This window comes from Epinephelus moara, chromosome 21, assembly GCF_006386435.1.
Source record: "Epinephelus moara isolate mb chromosome 21, YSFRI_EMoa_1.0, whole genome shotgun sequence".
Lineage (NCBI taxonomy): Eukaryota > Metazoa > Chordata > Actinopteri > Perciformes > Serranidae > Epinephelus > Epinephelus moara.
This window is the reverse complement of record NC_065526.1, coordinates 33,000,441-33,021,440: the sequence shown is the minus strand read 5'-3', so window position 1 is coordinate 33,021,440 and position 21,000 is coordinate 33,000,441. Positions and strand designations below refer to the sequence as shown.

Below are 21,000 nucleotides of genomic sequence, written 5' to 3'. Positions count from 1 at the left end.
AAACAACTTTTTATGTCGGGGCTTCAGGACACTTGGATCACTACGGATGAGCATGTTGGAGATATTTTGTGGTTTCAATTTTGTGTTCTTGGACGTTAGTCTGGGGCGCCGTCTGCCATTAAGTGTGCTAGCCGCTCCCCCCGCCGATCTCTGCAAGGGATATGAGGACTCTAAAACTTCATCTGAGCCTCCCTCGGCATGAGGGTGAGTAGATAATGGCTAAATTTTCATTTTTGGGTGCACTATCCCTTTAAAGTAACTGATGTAGTATAAGGAGCAAGAAGGTCCACATAGGACAGGTGGGAGGGGTGGTGGATAGGTCTAACAAAAACTGACTTTCCCTGTGTGAAACTGAAAGAAAGTGCAGTTTTAGTACAATGTCACTTAACAAACCCCCTCTGTGACATACTTACATCACTTATGTGACATATTTACAACAGGTTATGTAGTTATTTAATATCCTACAGATGATGATGTATGATATCCTATAAATTAGTGCTCCACGAATGACGGTATGTCCTTAACATAAATTTACATAATTAATGTAAAGTTATGGAGGTTAGGCTTAGGCACTTAGTTACTGTGCTTAGGTTGAGGAAAAGAAACAAAGTGATGATGTACCTTGAAATGGGATATGTACGAATTTGGGTGCATTTCTTTTCGTAGGAAAACACATGAACAATTTAACCATGCATTACAACTAGTTTCACCCAGGAGACAGCTGTGCATCCAACATGGAAGGATTACTGAGCAGGCCTTCTGGGCACAGGCACAGGGGCCCACAGTGTAAGGGGGGGGTCCCCTGGCCTTTAACTGCAAAATGTCACTCACATTAAAGTGCAACACACACCGCTGCCAGCGCGGCGCTGTGGCCGTCAAGGGCCGCCCCCCAACACACACTGGCAGTGGCGCGCAGCGGCACCGTCAACATGTATTTCCCACCCCAGCCCGCTAGATGGCTGTACCTACACCAGTTGCCAACGGTTGCCAACTGCTAGTAACAGAAGAAGAAGAGGAAAAACTTTGAGGCAACAACAACTTGAATTTCACGGGTGAGTTTCTTATCAAAGTCGTCTTATTAAAAATTTGAAACAACCGGAGTTGATCCTACTAGACGAGACGTACATAAAAGGCTTTTCTCGCAGCGCCGCCATGAGCGCCGGCCGCGCTGGAACTGGGGCAGTGGGCTGAAGCAGAGCGGTGCGGCGCGTCGGCCGGCGCCAGTGTGGGTTGGTTCATAGAATATAATGGAGGCGGGCGTTTTGACGCGCGGCGTACGGCGGCGGTGTGTGTTGCACTTTACATGTACTGATCAAAAAGAGATTCAAAATGACCACATAGAAATGCTATGGACCTGCAAAGAGACACAAAATAACTACAAGAAGGGCAAAACACATGAGGGGTGTGTGAAAGCATAGAAAGTTGAAATCTGAAAGCACAAAAGACCGTTTTTTTCTCCTTCATTCTCTGATTCCTTGATGATTTTCTTGAGTCAGCCACAACTGCTATGCTATGTTTGTGTGTTGGTTAGGAATTCTGTCATCTGGGACTGCAAGTACTGTGAGTTAAGGCTTTAGGTCTGTCAGACTAAACTACAAGAAAAAAACAGTTTACAGATTCTGCACCTTTGCAAGATGGGGGCTATTTTGTAGTATTCTTAAATAAATATACCATCAAAACTCTATTGAATGACCACTGCCTTTGAATTTTCGAAAGGTAAAAATGCTGTAGCTTGCTAATTTCAGAGGATGGCAGCTGTGTGGTTAGATTCACCACACCTTAAGACTGATCTCACCTGCTTCTCTCAGTTTTCTCTGTAACAGACTGTCTACTCCCTGCTGGCATTTTGTTTTCGGGGTTGTAAACAATTTTATTTATTTAATGTTACTGAAGGTCAATAATGCAAGTTGTCTGAGCTAGCTAGCATTCTGACAGTTAGCAAGCTTGTTAGCTGAGTCAAAAAAAAAAAATCCTTATTTCCACGACTGCTTTGTAGCTCTGAATCTCTGCTAGAAGTAGCAGAAAATCATTGTTGAAAAGGTAAGGGGTTTATTTTGCAGGGGAAATTAGAGAAGATTCTATGGATGTTTTGATGTTTTGTTACCATGACTTTGGTTCACCACTGGACTCCACTGTACCTGAATCCAAGCTGACTACAGCTGCCTTCCCCTGCAAAGAAGCAGAGTACAGACCTGACACCTTTCACACCTACAGGGGCGAGCTGGGGCGCCGAAAAGGGGGGGAAAAGGAGAAGGATTCTAGGGGCCCATGATTAAGAGGGGCCCAGATAGACCCCTAATAAAATTATAATACTGACAAAAATAATATGACACTAAGTTATTAACTAACTTATAATCACAAATATTTTTTATTTACAATGTACTGGTAACAATAACTTTATTTGTTTTGGAAACATTAACGCCCCCCCTCTCTATTTACGTAAAATGGTTCAGTCCGACTGGATCAGCTGCAGTGCGCCATAATTGTCACAGACAGTGGGTAAGGAAGCGGAGACAGCAATATGCCTCAAAAATCAGGTAGCCAAAAACGGAAAGAAAGGAAGCTAAGAGAGGAGAAAGAAGCAAAGGGTCGACAGTATGTCACCCAGTATTTCAAAAAGCAAGGTGGGTTTGTTAGTGGTTCATGTGGTGGAAAGTTATGGAATATTAACTTTGTCCCTGGTCTATAAGCATCTTATAGACCAGGGACAACGTTAATATTGATGATCATTGATTCAGTGATCATTTTAGTTAGGGATGAGCAAGCAAACAACTTTTTTTTTTTTGCTGAGCGAAAACTAACTAATAACTTACAAATTATGGCGAAAAGGTAGTTTCTTGCAACCCTAGAATTAAGATAAAAATATTCACAAAAAAAAAACACTTCTGGTTGCTGATAAGTAGTGTTTAACTTTTGATTTAACACTAAAAATTAAAATCCTTGGCGTGCACTGCAGCGCAAGCAGACAGACGCGCGACTCAGAGCAGCATGTGTCACTGACACCAGACTCAGAGCACAGCGGACCGTTGGAAAATGTTACCATCAGCATATTATTTTACATCAATAAAATCTATTTTATCATTATTTTGAGTCACATTGTTGAAAGAATTTAGTTAGCAGGATAATAGGTCTCCATTCATTGCACGTCTGGCTTTCTATTTCCTTGTCAGAGATGGTGTTGCGTTCAAGGTCCCCCCCAAAAAATGGGAGAAAAAAAAAGGCTGAATATTCAATTTTTTTTTCACAGTCGAATCCCGTGCCATCAAACGAAGCTTCAAAGCTTCGAATTTTTTGGGTCAGCCCTATAACGTACACTCTACAGAGCCAGGTCCAGGATCCTCTTCAAGTTTGTCAGAGAGGAATGTGGAAGTGGAGGAAGAGATTGTTCTTTTTTCACAAATGTGGGAATGATAGTCAAAAATACCATCAAAATGCATAGTTTTATGTAAAATAGCATAAAAAATTTTCAGCGGCCTCCCAGCCAGCTGTGTATAGGACCCAGTAAAAATTCTTTTCATGGGGCCCAAAATCCCTGGCGGCGCCCCTTTGGGGCGAGTGTTTGATGCTAGAGATTTTCAGTAAAGCATTCCCTCAATGTATAAAGAATGATACCAATAAAACAGTCCCATAGTACCTTGGTACCACTAGTTCTAGCAGGGTTGTAGAAGCGTTAAGCATTCCACCAATAGTGTGCTACTGAGAGGAGAAAACATCCGTCAGACAACAACAAAAGCATCACAGTAATCTCCTCGGGGATTTGTACCTGTGCAGGCAAAGTGGCGCAAGAGTAATACATGGGTGGTCCAGCAGGTGCAGTTCCGCCCTCAGTGGGCATGTGGAAGGCGCTGCCATGGGCCTGCTGGGCAAATGAGTCTCTCTGGGACTGGGAGGGAGAGTCGGTTCCCGTTAAGTGGGCAGCAACACGGCTGGATGTCACCTAAAGAGGGCGGAGTGTGGAGATATATGAGCGAGGGGAGGAAGAGAAGGGGACAGGCAGCACGTGTGGAGAAGGAGGAGAGGATAGATGTAAATAGGGGAAGATGGGGGAGAAGGAGAGAGGATGAGGAGAAAGAGGAGAGTGGACAAATTAAGTGAGGTAGGAAACAAAGGCATGACGAAGAGGAGGAGCTGTGAGGAAGCAGCAGTTATGAAAAAAATAAACAAGAGAAGCTGAGTCTGACTAATTGTACAAAAGCTGTATGTATGTACCTGGTTGTAGCTGTGAACAGCCCCTCCGACCTGCCCGCTGCGGCCCGTGATTGATTCCCCAAGTGCGAGCCCTTGGTTACTATGGTAACCAGCTGCTGCATAGGCATCCTGGTGGTTGAGCTGCAAAGCACTTTGGGACAGAAGTCCTTGTCCTGATGGGAAAAAGAAAAGGAAGAGGGAAATTAAGGAAGTATTAAAGGGCAGTGATCATTCAGCCTGTGCAGTGAAGAAATACTTGTGACACACAAGCTGTATTTTTTATGTAAATTTAAGACAAGAGGAATTTTGGTTTGGGGCAGGAGAGATGTCAAGTGAGGTTATGTCATGGTTTGAAACAAACTTTTGATCCCTGTCAAGCCACCTTAAAACTTGGTTTCACTTCTGTCGAGCTGCTTTTATGTAACTGTTTTCGGACGACTTTTACTTCTGTAACAGTCCGTCTTTGTGTAAAGATTTATTCTGTTCGTGGCCTTGAAGGCGTTTTGTAACCCAGTTTACATCCCACATGTTATACAATATATTTCTTTTTTTATGGGAAAAGAATGAATGTGAATACAACAAATATAACTGCCTTGGTTTGCAACAGACCTTGAAATGAAGAGAAGAAAAGGGAAGGGGAGAAGAAAGAGAGGACTGAACAGATGAAATAGAATAAAATAGAATGCCTTGTCCTCTTTTATGAGACACCCATTTGCTTTTTACCTACCATGTTATTCCAGCCTCTCTACACTATTTTTCCTCTCATGCTCTGTGACCCTTAAATCTCACTCTGTTCCTGACCTCCATTTAAATCACACTGCTTCTCTGTCTTCCTTCCTCACCATTTCTGTCTCTATCACTTCCTTTACCGCTGTCTCCTACCCGTCCCTCTCTTTCTCTCCTCCATATTACTCTGTATTATTCAGTACGAGGAGCAAAGAGTGACATCAAGGGGTTAGAATGAGGCTAATAATACACAAACTCACTCACCAATCTAATAATATTAGTCTGTTAAGTGTGATCCGGTTAAGGTTTGAATTTTTCTTTAGTAAAGTTTTCTTGCCAAGAGTTAGGTAAGAAGATCAATAACACTGGTATACATATGAGTCTACAGCTGATTAGCTTAGCATAAAGATTGGAAGAAGATGAGAAAAAATACCTAACCTGGCGCACTCCTAAGTTCAAAAATACACATTTAAAGGGCACTGATTAACATGTTATATCTTTCCCGTTTAATCCCTATACAAACAGAAATGTGTGAATTTACGGAAAGTTACATACTTGAACTACCAGCGGCCAATCGCAGTGCTATCTTATTTCCCAAAATATCAAACTATTCCTTTAAGCCACCCGTGTATTCTTGGTGAACTTTCAAGGTGTATTTTTCTTCCTTTGAGCAGAGCTGCTACTGATCCCTTACGTCTTTTTTCACCTGTGAACCAGAAGAATGTGCAAGCTCATCTTTTCTTGGCTCTGGCAGATGCATCTGGTCTCTCTCTGCTTTGGAAACGTTCCCAGCTGCCCGAGACGTGTCGGGCCAATTAGAACTATTTATCTACAATGGGGTGTGTTTGAGACGAAGGATGTAAAAAGGAGCACCGTTGAGGCATTTCCTAAAACAACCAAGATGGTTGCAGCTGAGGTGGGACTTTGTATTGAAGCTGCTATCACATCAGTATTGAACGAACAGGATGGTATATATTCCCTAGTTCTGACGAGATTCGGCAAAAGTTCAATATACCAACTCATACCAGCTGATCTCTGCATGTTTTCTCATCATTCAGGGGTGGCTGTTTTTCCCACCTGCCCTAACTTGCTGTGATTGGCCATCTACACAAGGCAAACCTGGTCACTGGTAGCTCAGCGCTATATCACATGTTGATAATACCCCCATTTATAATGCCCCCTGGAAACTTTAGATGAACTGGGAGGTTCCAGATTAATTCGGTTTTATGATTTAGTCTGGTGATGTCATACAAAGGATTTTTAGCAGCTGACAGTTATTTTTAATGTGATTATTAGATTGCTTGGGATATCAAAGTGATTATCACAATGCTTTTATAGACTAAGACTTCATCTTTGCCAGACTTTGACATGCAAATTCCCATCATACAACCGGAGGGTCAAAACAGGAAACAACATATTAGAATGTTATTCGCCACAAACATAAGGAACCAATCCTATCAACGTGCTGGGTGTCAGAGGAGAAGCCAGGTGTAGCTGTGTTTTGCTTTTACTTTCACTTCAACTTGTCAGAGCCATCAATCAATCAGGAACACGGTTTATCGAACATTAGCAACACATTATTAGCAGTTTGATAACATAGTCAAGCAAAAGGCTTATGTTTTCTAGTTACATCGCTAACATAGAGAGCAGTAAATGAATAGAGTTCAAGGGGAGCAGGTAGGCTCAAACTATAGGCAAGCAGCTAAGGTGTGGGTGGAGCTAAAGGCTGGACTAATTTGCATATTCCCAGGTTGACACATGCTAAGTTAGCCCAAGGTGTACAGTTAAATCTAAAAGCCCTGACACACCAAGACAACAGTTGGCCGTTCGTCAATGTCGAGCCATCGGTAAGTTTCTGTCACCCTAGTTTTGTGGGCGGTTTTTCCCAAACCATTGGCACTAGTCAGCCCTTGTCGGCTTTATAGTATGTTGAAAACAATGGATCCCGTCAGTGAGAGAAATCGCTCTGACTGACAGTTCAACTCAGTGCACAAAAAGAGAAAGGGAAGTGAGGGAAGCAAACAAAGGGCTAAAGTCAAGAGGGTGTGACATCAAAACAAACTTGTCATATTAGGTAAGATTATGTGTTTAGCCATTGAGTTCTTCAGTTACTGATACTGTTTGATGCTACACAGTAAATATCATTGTGCTTTAAACACTGGGTTGTGCTATCAATGTGCTACCTGGCTAACAATTGTCTTGAATCCATCTTGTCGTACCACAGAGGGTACATGCTAGTTGGACATTGGCTGTAGTCTTTGCAATGTGTTCAGGTGCAACTTTCTGGCCAAGACACAGGCAAAGTGAGGCAACACAACAGTCGGCTTAGGGCCACTAGTTCTTTAACGCCACTTTAGTGGGTCTGGGCTTAAGCCATTTTAAGGCAAGAAAGGATTTTTTGCATGGAACAACTTTTAAATTTGTCATTTCGATGAACAGAGATCAGTTCTTTTGGGTTTACTCAATGACAGGAGAGGAACTTTAAATTGCATAGAGACATAAAGCTGGTGTTCATCTCAGTTTGGGTGAGTAATGAAGAAAGAAAAAACAAACTATTCCTTTAAAGGTAAATGCATTTATCATGTATTTCCTCATTTTGAGAAACTTACCTAATGAGCGAGCTTAGTCCCTAGCTCATTACACATCTTCTGCACTTTGTAATGTCATCCGTCAGCTGTAGTAAAAATTTAAGTGTGAAAATCACTGATAGACTGCTGTGTAACACTTTCCAGTGGAGCTGTTTTTTTTTACTACCACAACTCTGCGACTTTCACATTCGGGCTTTCATCCAAAATCTACCAAAGATCAGTAGGCCAGACTCCAGCTGGCCATTTCTACAATGAGCTACCATTGAGCTAGCAGCTGGTCAGCCATCAAATCAGTCAGTTAGTCAATGGTAACTTTTCAATGAACTCTTTTTTAATTAAAAGCCTTTGCTTCAGAGTCGATGTGTGAAGAGGATTTATTGTATCCTCTCTGGGTGCACTCTGTCATTTTGTAATAATGTATATAGTTATTTTATGCATGACACTAACAGTTTAACAGCAGATTCACAGTAGAGGCTGACTAGGATGACACACACATACTCACAATGTGATAAAAAGGCTCATTGCTAATTTTACACGCAGCCTCATTCATGTTTCTGAGGCATTTGCAGTCTGCTGATTTGCTCATGGATCATTTCATTTGTTGCGTAAACCTGCAAACATGCATAGACTGTGACACATAACACAAACAGGCTGTATGTAGATGACAGCACGCATGCATGGAACATAATGACAAAGCATTTATAGAATGTTTTGTAGACTATAAACTGAGTTTGCCTGGATGGCCCATAAAGTTTGAAGTGAATTTAATTGAATGATTTGAGGAGGACAGGAGGACTGAGCTTCTCCCTTTTCCATCCCTCTTATTGAATTCCTGTAAAATGTTTGATGCACCCTTGATTAATTTGGTGATGATAGCAATGATGCGCCTCATCAAAGACTTTAATTACAGAAATAAAACTCATTTTTACACAAAATGTTAGTTAAAGGATGATGATGATGTCCCCCAAGCAGCAGTTTGCTGCAGTGACACATGAATGTGCTCCAGCCACTTTTACAACCGCTACATCTGTTTCCCTTTCTGTCAAACAACTCACTGCGCTGGAAAATAACTTTACTGCATTATATCAGCCTCTAAATAGACCTATAAATTCCTAATGCTCAGTATTTGTAGTCTCAAAGGAGTTCTTGAGCTGTCCTCCATCAGCAGTGGCTGTCCCTTTAATCTCCACTGATGTCACTTTTTTTGCCAGCAGTCTAAGAATCAAAGCAAGAGACAAGCAGAAACTTTGCTTGTTTGCTGATGATTAAACAAGAGAGAATGAGAAACCACAGTGTGCCAGCGGTCAGTATCAACTGCATGGGAGAGATAAAGTCAGCAGCTAACGGCAAATGGAGTCACTCTGGATAAGCGCGTCGGAAAATAAAGCTCGACCAAAGTGAAAAGTCACTTGAAAGTACGGCAAGTGGCTCCTGTAGGCAGTGTAGCTGGTGATTGTGCATTATTTAAAATGTGATATTAAGCTTAGGGTGCCAAGCGAGTTTACTAGGTCAGGGCCTCTCGTGTCCAATATAGGCTCGTCTTGGGTGAGTATACAAGCATGCATGGGCGTACAAAAACACATAATGCAATGAAAGAATTTGTACTCCACGTCTGTTTCAGAGGGCTGCACACACTCTCGCACACATGCATACAAACCCAGATGTGTGCACAAAGCCAGGGGATGTTTTCCACAGTTTTTGTTTGCCACTTTGGGTGTGTTTCATGTGGGTAGTGGAGCCTTTAGGGCAGCGAAGGGGCCTCATAAATTCATTATCACTCAGATGGCAAACACTGAGGGCTCCACTGAACCATCTGAGGTGAGAGAGTGGGGGGATGAGTGTGTGTGAGTGCAGAAAGAGGAAGGGGTGTATTAGAAGGACAGTAATGGGGTGCCACAAGAGGGTCTACCTGTGAATTATAATATTCTTTCAGGCACACACACGTCCCAATCACTCCTGCTCCGTGATGGCATGCATGACCACACCTCCATATATCTGCATGTATGTATCATGGACAGTCTCACATTGGTAGACCTGCTCTGGGCTCATCACTATCTTCTTCAGTCACGCACACACAAACTAAAAGTTGTTGAGTGGCTTTTCTTCCGCATCATGACCAGCGTTCTCTATTGACACATTTTAATATTTCATCAGTTGTCTATTTTTAGATACCCATTGGAGGCATATACAGTCTGGAACACACACACAAACACACACACACACAAAACTGCATGCACAGTCCCAAATAGCTCCGTGCAACATGGTCACATACACACAGATTAACATGCACAGTGGCAAGCATCACCAGCATGAAGCGTGAAGACACTCGGTGTACTCTGTTGCTGTGTCGCACTAATCTGCTCAGCAGCTTGAGTAAAGGAGTGGATCTGCTGCTGCTGCTGCTGCTGTGTGTGTGTCTTGCAGGTGTGTGTATCTTGTTATATGTGCTATAAGGCTTCTTTTCATGCCTCTATGCATTTTGGGGGCATGTTAAGTAATGTCAATATGATTCTGTGCCAAATGGAAATTCTCAACCAAGTGCTACCTTTTGCCTTTCTTTTGGACCACAGTGAGACAAATACCAACTGACCCTTCCACTGATTTATCATCAAAATTTTCAGTGATTTCCAAACAATAGGTCCTTGATTTCAGACAGTGGTAGACAAAAGCAAGCTTCTTAACTCCAGCTAGCAACCGTCAATTTTTCCATCTGAAATGACAACATCAACTGACAGCTGTTGTCAGCTGTGGTAAGCTAGCTAATTAAGCTAATGTTAGCTTCATGAGTTGGTCAGAAAACATTGTCTCTAGTTGACTTTTAAATGTTTCCATGCACTTGATGGTTACATACATACTATTGTGCTAAAGCTAAAGATGTGTGATGGCTCTGGCAAAAAGTCAGCATTCATGAACAGCAGCAGACATGAAAAGAAACAAAATTGTTTGTGTATGACAACAATAAAAATGTAAAATCAGACTATTATTTCTTTGCAACATTATGTTTGACTTTTGATGCTACAAGTGAAAAGCTTTCGGGATGAGGGCTAACCAAGCAGCGACCTCTGGGGCTTGAAAATGAAGTCCAGGTGAAAGTGCCAAAAACTGCAGTTCCTCTAATGGCTGCTTGAGGCTGGCTCCAAAAACGAGTCAATCCCCACAGACCCCCATGTAAAAATTTTCAAATTTACAGCAGAAATAAGCATATTTACAGCCTGGTACTATAAACTTTGAGTAGGATCCACCCCTCGCTCCCCCACAGCTCCACCCTCTCGTCCAAAAATGATCACCTTTGGTCGCCTCTGGCTTAAAAAGTTCAAGATGGTGATGGCGAAATTGCTGAACTTGACGTTTTAAATGGGAGTCCACAAATCAATGGGTGAAATCAGGGTCCAATACTTTATACAGTCTATGGGACTAACCTAGGTGTTTGACAAATGTAATGCTATCTTGGGCAGGGGTCGCGTTAACCGGATATTCTCGGTCATTGACCGTTTTTTTTTACAACAATGACCGGAAAATCTGAAGGCCGTCGGTCTATTTGGCGGCGGAGTGCACAGTACTGCAGAGAAAAAGTCATTCATCTGCTTCACGTAGCGTTGTTGACATAACGCCCTGGACACACCGGATGCGGAACCGAGGCACGGCGCCCAGCAGCGGAGGCAGTTTTCAGTCAGCGCCCATGTTAACCTATCTGACTGTCCACACAGGCCGCTGAGCAGAGCGGAGCGCCCGCGGAGTAGAGGCAGCGCTTCAGTTCGGCGTCTCGTCTATTTTTCACGGGATCCGCGAGCGCTTCTCTCAAGCTGGATTGAGCGGATCATACCAAACAGGAAGTCGGACACAGAAAAGACGAGAGAATCCGGCCAATTTTCAAAATAAAATAACAACAGCATGCACTGAGGAACATGAGGAGAAAATACCGTGATTATAATTTAAAATAACACAACAGTGCATAACCGAACACATTTTTCAATACCCTGATCACTTCATTGCAATTTTAATTTTGTGTCACCGAGCCTACAGGCATAACTACATAACGCCCTGGACACACCGGACGCGTTAGTGCCGTCCGGTGTGTCCAGGGCGAAGCCTAATGGCACAGGTGTGTGGATGTCTGTTCATCTTTTCGTTCATGTCCTTATTAATGCACACTTTATAACTTGCTTGTTGGATTTATTAAAAACGAACGAATGAAAACTAAATGTCTTTGAATATCTTTATTATCATTTAAAAACGAAAATTAAAATGACCGGTAAAAATAGATTCTGACCGGATTTTTATGACCCTGTCGGTCAAAATGACCGGTGACGAAAAAGTCTAGCGCAACGACTGATCTTGGGTAGCAATGGCTGGGGTTGATGAAGTGTAAAACTCCCCAAATTTAATTAAGAGCAGAACGGAGCGACTAACATTAGCCTAAACTAACATGGAGGGCCCACCCCGAAACAGTGAGGAAATGCTATCCCACGCATTGGATGTGTTGTTCATGAACTTAATTTTTCTTAACATAACCTGTAACTCCACAAACTATTGACGTGCATCTTGGATTTGGCAGAAAGGTAGTGAGCCTAGTTAGCCAGACATGCTAACGTCTGCAGTTTATATTTAGTTAACTCTTGGCATTTTTTGCTTTTGGTTTTGAAATTGCAAAAAAGCCACCACCCTTCATACTCTTTAAATACAGAGTGTAATGTGGAGAAATCCAATAGAGTGGTGCAGGGATGATGTGTGTTTGTAGGCCAACCTGGAAGTTAGCATCGACCTAGCCTCCCTCGACAAAAAGCTGGATTTTGGATTGTTGCAGAAAATAAGCTCTATGGCAAAAGTTTATGATACTAACACATTCGTTTTTTAGCAAAACAATCTTCACAAATGAACACCACCATGATTATGAAGCTTATATGCAACTTCCAGAAGTAAAAAGCTAACATTAGGCTATAAACATATTACACTACAGTATCATGACTTCAACATCGCTACCAAAATGAGACTGTAAAGCCATGTTTGGTGTGATAATGCTCTGTAGTCTCATTTAGCTACTTGTTAGCCAACGCCGTTTTAAGTAATCTAAAAGCTTTAAAATTCACCATTGAGGTATTTACTTATGTATTTATGTTGCAGAACAAAATGTAAAAGTCTCTTGAGCCTATCTTAACCCTTATTTAAAAAACAAAAAAAAAAACATGCTGACTTTGAGATAAGAACGTCAGAAGTGCTAAAGTGCTGATTCATTTCTGGGTTTTAGGACTCATTCCTGCAGCACTCTATGTTGTACCTAGTTACGGTTGCTAAGACAAGATTGGACTGTCAATGTTTAGGGGAGTGGTTCAGTGGAGAGTTATTTTAAAGCTAAATTTTTTGGGTTTTTGCTCTCTCTTCCTAATTTTCCTTTTATCTCTCCCTGCCTCTTGCTTTAACATTTGCCCTTTTTTCTACTCGTCCGATGGTCTGTTACATAACTGTTATTTAAACATCAAACAAAATAACTGTTCCTAGTTTTGCATGTCTGTGTGTGTGTGTGTGTGTGTGTGTGTGTGTGTGTTTGTGTGTGTGTGTGTGAGTGAGTGTGTGCATAAACAGTCTATGCATGCAGGCCTGTATAGGCTACTTATGTGTTTTTTTCATGCCTGGTGATGATTCATGCCTCATGTGTGATTATATATGCATGCCTGTCTATGTGTGCACATTTATGGCTTTATGTGCCTGCGCTGTATAATTGTGTGTGTGTGTGTGTGTGTGTGTGTGTGTGTATGGGCCTCCCCTATCTGCACTGTGAACAGCAGGCCAGCTGACACCTCAGCGAGGTTGGATTAGCATATCAAACCACTGGCACGACTCCGCATGTCTCCTGACAGCTACTTCTCTCCCATGGGGTCGCCTATACAAGAGACATGGGTATCATCCCTGGGACCAAATGAAAAAAGATGAGAGTGGAGCAGAGAGGCACGGGGAGTTGTTCAGACTGAGAGCTATTATAAACAACTGCTCTGTCCTCTGAAACTCTGTCAAACTCTCTTAGTCAAGTAGCCATTCTGTCTAGGCTTTTTAAAACTGCACTGATCATATGAACAATGGATCAGATGACTACAAGTAATGTGACAGGAGTCATTCATAGTGATGAACTCTCAGGGAATTGTAGCCCAACTCTGAAGTTCCCCTCAGCTGTAGAGAGTGTTTTAGCATCTTTCAGCCCTTTGTTTTGATTTTTTGGTCTGCAACTACTGGTTGGTTCAGTGTCAACACTCTCACCAGGCTTGTATCAGCAGGCAGCTGTTTAAGTAAAAACCTACCTACCCAGCAAAAAATGGCACACAAAATTGGTGTCTAGGTGGTAAAGATAGTGGAGCATTTAGCTACTAAAAAGCCAAATATTTCTGTCAGAAGTCAGCAGAGACTAAAAGAGAGCACCGGACTAATATTCATAATATAGATGAACACATAAGGAAATGAATGCCAAGGTTGTTCCAAGTCTGCTTGATGTGTTAATAGGCAACTTTTTGCTAGCACATGTCCTGTATGAACCTTTTAAGGCGATAATATGTCCTTGTTGTGTTTACAGCTTTTTGCGCTGCCCTCAAGTGGCTAAAAATCAGTTAGTGTAGGTTTACATTAAAGCTTTAACTCATAGCCCAGGCTTTGATTTGATTCAATCGCTGAACTCAACTAACACTAAACAGAGAAAGGTGGGCACACTTTTGTTTTGTAGCCAGCAAAGTAGCAAAAGCAAGCATAGCCAATGCCAGTTTGAATTTCCTATGATAACAAAGGCATGACCCTCCCTACCCTCTGATTGGCTTGGACTTATTGCCTTCGTTGGAAGAATTGGTGAGATTTAGACAAGAGGAGTGAGATACAGGGTTAGGGTAAGAATTACAGGGTAAGCCAAACAGAGGCAGAGTAAGGCGGGGCATACCGCTGCTATCCTCGGAAATGTAAATTCACATACCCAACAACAAGTTGCAGGAGGATGAGAAAAATGTGTTGTCAGTTAAAGTAGGGTCTTCATTTAACGAACGAAGTTAGCAGATGGTGAGCAATGTACTTCGTACCACAATATTCGCAACTTTGGATTAATTTTTATCAAAAGCCCTTTTGAATATTTTCATCAGTTAGGGACCCATCCACCCCAACCTGCCTCCTTACTTTGTTTTCTTTACTCCTGTCATTGCATTGGTCATGTGGTCGCAAGCTTCATGGTTACGTGGGATATACATGACTTACTGGCTCATGATTATGTGGGTTATAAACGAATTGTGGTGCATTACTTTTGTAGGTATGTGTAGTAACAGTGCATGAGAACAGCCTGGTTTATTTGTAGCCACACCTGGCTAGTAAAATGGACTCAGCGTTTAATGGGGGCTTAGCTTTTAATTGACGTTTTACGGTAATATGAATAAAGTTCAGTTTTGCTTTTGTATTGCCAACTATTGGTTCAGACTAAATCCAGGTTGTGAAAGCCTCTGCATGTAGTCTTCAACACTCTGTGTCTGGTAGCAGAACCTGGGAAAAATCTTGTGGAGCACAGAAAAGGAGGATTTGTTTTTTAAAGACTATTTTGAGGGCTTTTAACCTTTAACATAGGACAGCTTGAGAATGACTACCCAGTGAGCTAGAGGTCACCCCAAGGATTTATCTGTTTGAAGATTTAAAGAGCCTTTGGTATTAACTTACGTATGGTAGTTAGTAGGGGCATAAATATTCAGCATAGGTAAACAGACAAAGAGAAATAAAATCTCATCAACAGAAAATCCAAGACAGGGTGCAATCATGCTGGACACACTTGCAGACAAGTGGTATAGATCACAACTCTTGTACATTATACTTGTATTTAAAATTATTTCATATTGTCAAGTAGCACTTCTGGAAAATGTGATGAAATCTAATGAAAGACAACCTCTTATTCAGCCTTTGGGCAGAGCATGCTAATTAGAGCAAGTACTTGAGTGAAAGAATTTATCTCACAGGCGTGATTAAATTTAAAGAAAAAAAGGTGTAATTGTCTTCTTTTTACTATTTATTCTAAAAAGGACTGAGGACACTCTTTTCAATGCTGCATTGCTCACTAGTTCTTCGGTGCAGACTGGCTTTGTGAACAGCATTGTGAATTCACACATATTCAACAGGTTAATCAGCAAAAACCTGGAGACCCCAGCTCTGCAGAATATCCATCCCCGCTAGTCTTTGATTGCATTTCAACTATTCTCTTCCAAGCTATCCTTCTCGTCTGTCCCAGTAAAGAAAACTAGCAAGAAACTTTTTTTCATTCTCCTTTAAAGAAAGCCCTCTTAATCATGACATTGGCCTTACTGTCTCCTGTAGCAGTGTCCTGCGAGTCCAAGATGCCTGATTCCTGAAGCGATCGGATGCAGGAGTCCACCAGCTCAAGGCCTGTCGTCAGCTCCTCCTCTATGTCCTTCTGTCCATCTACATGTGCACAATCAAGAAAGAAAAAAAAAACACCAGTTAAAGCAAAGACACAGCTTCTTCTGGTCTCTCTTTACTTCTACACTGCAGCATTAGGACCTAAACCACATTTAGTAGTTGGTCCTGCAAAAACAAATATGTGTGGGTTCCACCTGACATCCCCACCCACCACCACCACAACCCATTCCTCCTGTTCTCCATCCATTGTGTGCACTCATTCACCTATGATGGGCACCCACAGACCCATCATGTACAGAAGCCTGTACACAGCATGGAAGCTTCATTACATATTGCCTGGAACTTCAGATACCAACCAGGGATGATGGGATTCCATCCTGCTCTATGTTTGCAGTGTAACTAGAATATATGCCTTGTAAATACTACATCAACTGAACCATGTGAAGCTATTATTATGCAGATATTTTCTTTGTTTTAAAAATATGTGAACATGTGGGCAAAAAAAAAAATCCAAACAATTTAAAGAACACGTAAGGCACCACCAATGTGCTGAGTGATGGCATTTCTGTGTTAGCCTCACTTATTTTTAATATCACAACATATTGCATGCTAGCTAGCACTTGTGGTGACACTACCGTAAGCACATAAATACAGAGTGAAAAACAAGCAAAACAACAACAGGTTGAAAGAGTTAAACTATATATTTCACACAGGTAATAATCTGTGCCTAAAAGGAGCTGTATGTGACATTCAGAGCATGTCTTTGATCCAGAGTCTGTGGTGCGATAGTCTGAACACAGTTCTCAACTTGGCGGTGGCTAAGCCAGCAGCTAGTAGCTAATGGTGCCAATAAACAGGGCTTACAATAGCAACAGTGCTGACAGAGCCAATTATGTTAACCTAGGTTGAAACTGGAAGGTAGGTACTATGCTTTAATGATGCCACTTACAATAGGCTATCCGACATGACTCATCCCTACTATTCAAACTGCATTTAAAACACACATTAAACATGGCTTAATAGCAGCAATATAAAACAAAAATTGGCTTCACTATAACTCTCAAATTTCACAGACAAAACACTTGTCTTTTGCTGGACACATTTTTCCCACAAATACAAAATGCTAACGTTATTAGCACAAGCCTATGGCACTTTGCATTGTAAAGATTAGCCTAGCGGCTAGCGGATTCTATCTGCTCATATGAAACCACAAACAACAGCAACATTTACCAAACGTAACCTTACAAAATTCGGCTCAATTACAACTCACAGTGTTCACTGACAAATTAACTGACTTATACTAGACACGTGTTCGACACAAATACAACATGCTAACGTTATTGACACAAGCCTATGGCATTTTGCATTGCTTAAATTAGCCTAGCGTCTAGCGGACTCCTGTACTCACATAAGGCCAGGATAAATCACACACAGGACTTAAAATGCAGGTCTGTAGTCAGTTTCCACCCACTTAGCAAGCGCTGTAGTTAACTAAGGATTTTGTTTCATCCACAGTTCTATGGAGATTCCCACACTCCCACACAGCTCTAAACTGGAGGCACTTCCTAATATTTTAATTCACTTTGACACAAGGTGAATATTAGCCTACTTTTGACTTATAAACTGAACCTACTGGGAGATTTTTTAAGTGAAAGGAGCCATTCAAAAGCGCAGTGGTGTCTTATTTTCCATCACTATGGCAGCAGGAAGCAGGGGGCTTGACAAGGAGCAAGTGTGCATCAAAGCTACAAAATAGCAGCACACCATTAATGCAATTTAAAAAAAATAAGGTGTTATGTACCTTAATCCCATTGCAATTAATGCATTAAGGTGGCCAATCCTAGTTTATGTTAGAGTTGGTTGAAAACCCTGTGCCTCTCATACAGACGCTAAAGGACAGCCCCACTGCAGTGTCCAAGCGGTTTATTTTGATGCCTCGGGAATGAGACCAGGCTGCAACATTAGTGGTCAGGCTGTTCCAATGCACTGTTTGTACATATACCTACAAATGTGATGCACCACAATTTGTATATAACCCACATAATCATGAGCCAGTAATCCAAGCATAATCCATGTGATCAGGGCTATGATCACATGACCAATGCACTGACAGGAGTAGAGGCAAGTACATTGGCAGGTCAGGGTGGTGGATGCATCACACACACAGGACTTTTCCCCTGTGTTAAGAAACATGTGAAACCAAAATTTATCCTACGTAACTTTACTTACCTAAACCTTAAGATGCCCACCCATGTTTCTTTACCTAAACCTAACCTACACTACCAGCTTTTTGTTAAGTACATAACATCATTTGTGCTGTACTAACTCGTTAGATATGATTCAAACTGTTGTGTGTGCATTTTTGTAGGATATCATACGAAGCGTTGAATTAGGATACGCTGCAGTGGTAACTGCCGTATGAGCACAGTGCAGAGTGGGGACAATTACCTAGCCTGCAGGACAGGGACTCAGATGTGCTAAAGTGTACGTGCTGCCGCACCCTCTAACATAAAACTGGACTCTTAAAATTGGCTCTGATCATTTGAGCTATGGCAATTCATGGCACATATTCTATGCAACTTCTTGTGTGCCTTCACCACAAACCAACGGACACAGTAAACCTATGGCTTTTCAATGCTTCCCCCCACTTTGGCTTATCATTCCACATCCCACCCATCAAAATACATTTAGACCTAAACCATGTAAGATAGAATTCATTCTCATTCAGCTGCTGATTAGCAACTAAATAAGTGGCCTCACTCATGTCTCATCACAGAGCTGTGTGTAAGGATAAATCTCAGGTCAAGGTTAAAACCTAGCTGATAATCCAGCAACAAATCTTGGGAATGGTGGGATCTAGGTCTTTTGGGCGGCGCCTTGTACTTAGATACCAGGTCGTTTGTCTGTCAGAGCGAGGCTGATAACATGCCCAGTGTCTTCAAGTTAGAGAGGGCTGCCAAGGGGGATAAAACTTACAAATGAGTCTGAGGAGCAACATTAATCTCTTACCGAGAGAGAGATGGTAATAGTGGAGGCCTTTTGAGTGGATTTAGGAGGCTGATTTTATTGACTTCGACTGACGCAATTGCAGACTGATGATGTTGATGCTGTTGGTGAAACATTTCCAGTGCTGTCTTCAGCATTACGCTGGATTTACTCTCACCCTCACACACACAAGCCAAAACTCATTTTTAAACCTGCTTGATCCAGAAGTGATGGGTTTTTAATGATTTGTGAGTGATGACAAGATCAAGAAGCCTGATTGGAGTGAGCTGGGGTTTTCCTTTTTTCGTGACAGAGTAAATTTAGTTTCTCTGAGGCCCGAGCAGCCGGCCTTCAGTGCAACAGATGGATGAAGACCACAGCAGAAACTGCAAGCCTTTGCTATGAAACATTTGGACCGCAAACCTTTAGTCACCGCTTTGTTGGCAGAGGTCGCCAACCCTGCACTCAGACAATCAATCTGCCCACAACACCCTATACATCTCAACATGACTGACAAAGAGGCAGAGAGGGAGACCTAAGTGTCATGCCTGGGTGGCGTTTTTCAACTAAAATGCTGTCAAAGAAGTTGTCAAGCCCTGAGAGGTGTCTTCATTTGACTTTCAAATCATCATACTCATTGACTCTTGTTTTCTCCTTTATGGAAAACACTTCCCATCTGGCTGTTCAAACAAGTTAAATTAAATACTGAGAATTATTTGCAAATGCTGTTTGACCTTTACTCAACTGTCAGACAGGGTGAGGGAATTTTCTTTTGGAAGAAGCCTTTTTTATCTGCGTCTCAGTGCAGAGAATGAGTTTGATTGAGCATTTTAACTGCTGCAGCCACCATAGTTAATGTACAGGATTGCAGCAATATATTGTTTGTGCACAATGGGGGATTTTATTTATTTTATTTTTTTACAATGGCTACCATAACACAAAGCACAGTCAGCAATGTGCAGTGCTGGAATGCAAACAATAAAGTGTCAGCTAAAACGTACAGTTAGAGAGCATTTTAGAAGAAATATTACCTTGGTTGTTCCAGCGAAATTTCTCATCTGCTGAGCTGCAAGAGACAAACGACACAAAGCAAACAGGGTTAGAAATATGAGCAGCAATTGACATGTTACACGAACTTTTGTTCTTGTTTGTTGGTGCACTTGCAATGTAACAGCATTTTCATCAGCCTTGCATGCTACAAACCGTCTCATTTTCCCATCAAGATCCACTTTATAGTAAAATAAGAATACAATGAAAAAATACCGGTCTGAGTAGCTTTAGATCACTGCTTATATATTATACAGCTACTATATTATTTCATGACTGAAAGCGAAGATGAATCACTAACTTTTAGGAACATTACATTAACATAGTCTCCTTTGCTAGACAGAAAGTCACAAAACTCCCATTTGAATGTCTTGCAGTTTAATTTAACCTTGCTTAGGGCAATCATTTTGTACTTTGTAAAGTTTTCAACAATTCATTCTTAATTTTCAGTGGATTCTCATAAATTTGACATTAAGGGTACATCATAAATCTCAGGTACTTCAATTAACAACCATTTTTAACTGCTATGTGATAACGTCATTGCTCACCACCTGTTTCTTGCCTTCCTTATGCCTTTAGACTAATACCTGTTGTCGGCAGCTGTCTGCATGGGCAGACCCTGAGTGACTAGATTCTGTTCCCCAAGCCCTGTATGCTGCTGCTTTACTGTCTGAGATCAGCTCTTTTACTGAGACCGCCTATGACTGAAGCACCTAAAACATGAATAAAAAAATAATTTTGTTTCAAAGTTACTCAATAATTGTCAATAACTGCTATCTAAATGTGTAACATTTTGGTATTAAAGCACTCATTAACAAACCCCAACACATACTGACAACTTTTTGTAAACAGAATCGATTGTGCTACGGTGCATAATTATCTTTTGGATTGCTGCCATGTGTTGCAGTTCTCAGCTTGTGCTTTGATACATTATTTACATCGATATCAGAAGATAACTGAGACATCTGACCTGTAATGACTACTTTAAAGCTGAGATGAGCACAGTTTTACAGAGACTAGCTCTCATTTAAGGGGACATGTAACCCAGGTTAAAAAACCAACAACCATTTAGCTAATCCAAGAA

At 41.5% G+C, this 21,000-nt stretch overlaps 1 protein-coding gene across 7 annotated transcripts in view; it reads right to left on the bottom strand.

Moving 5' to 3' along the window:
- Positions 1 to 21,000, bottom strand: part of ctnnd2b (catenin (cadherin-associated protein), delta 2b) — a 209,564-nt gene that overhangs the window by 90,047 nt on the left and 98,517 nt on the right. For all 7 annotated transcript variants that reach the window (XM_050032462.1, XM_050032463.1, XM_050032464.1 and 4 more), the window contains 4 exons: positions 19,901 to 19,935; positions 15,810 to 15,926; positions 4,210 to 4,361; positions 3,764 to 3,937 (listed from right to left, as the gene is read on the bottom strand). In XM_050032462.1, coding sequence (XP_049888419.1) covers positions 3,764 to 3,937; positions 4,210 to 4,361; positions 15,810 to 15,926; positions 19,901 to 19,935 — 478 coding nt within the window. The remainder of the gene's footprint in view (positions 1 to 3,763; positions 3,938 to 4,209; positions 4,362 to 15,809; positions 15,927 to 19,900; positions 19,936 to 21,000) is intronic.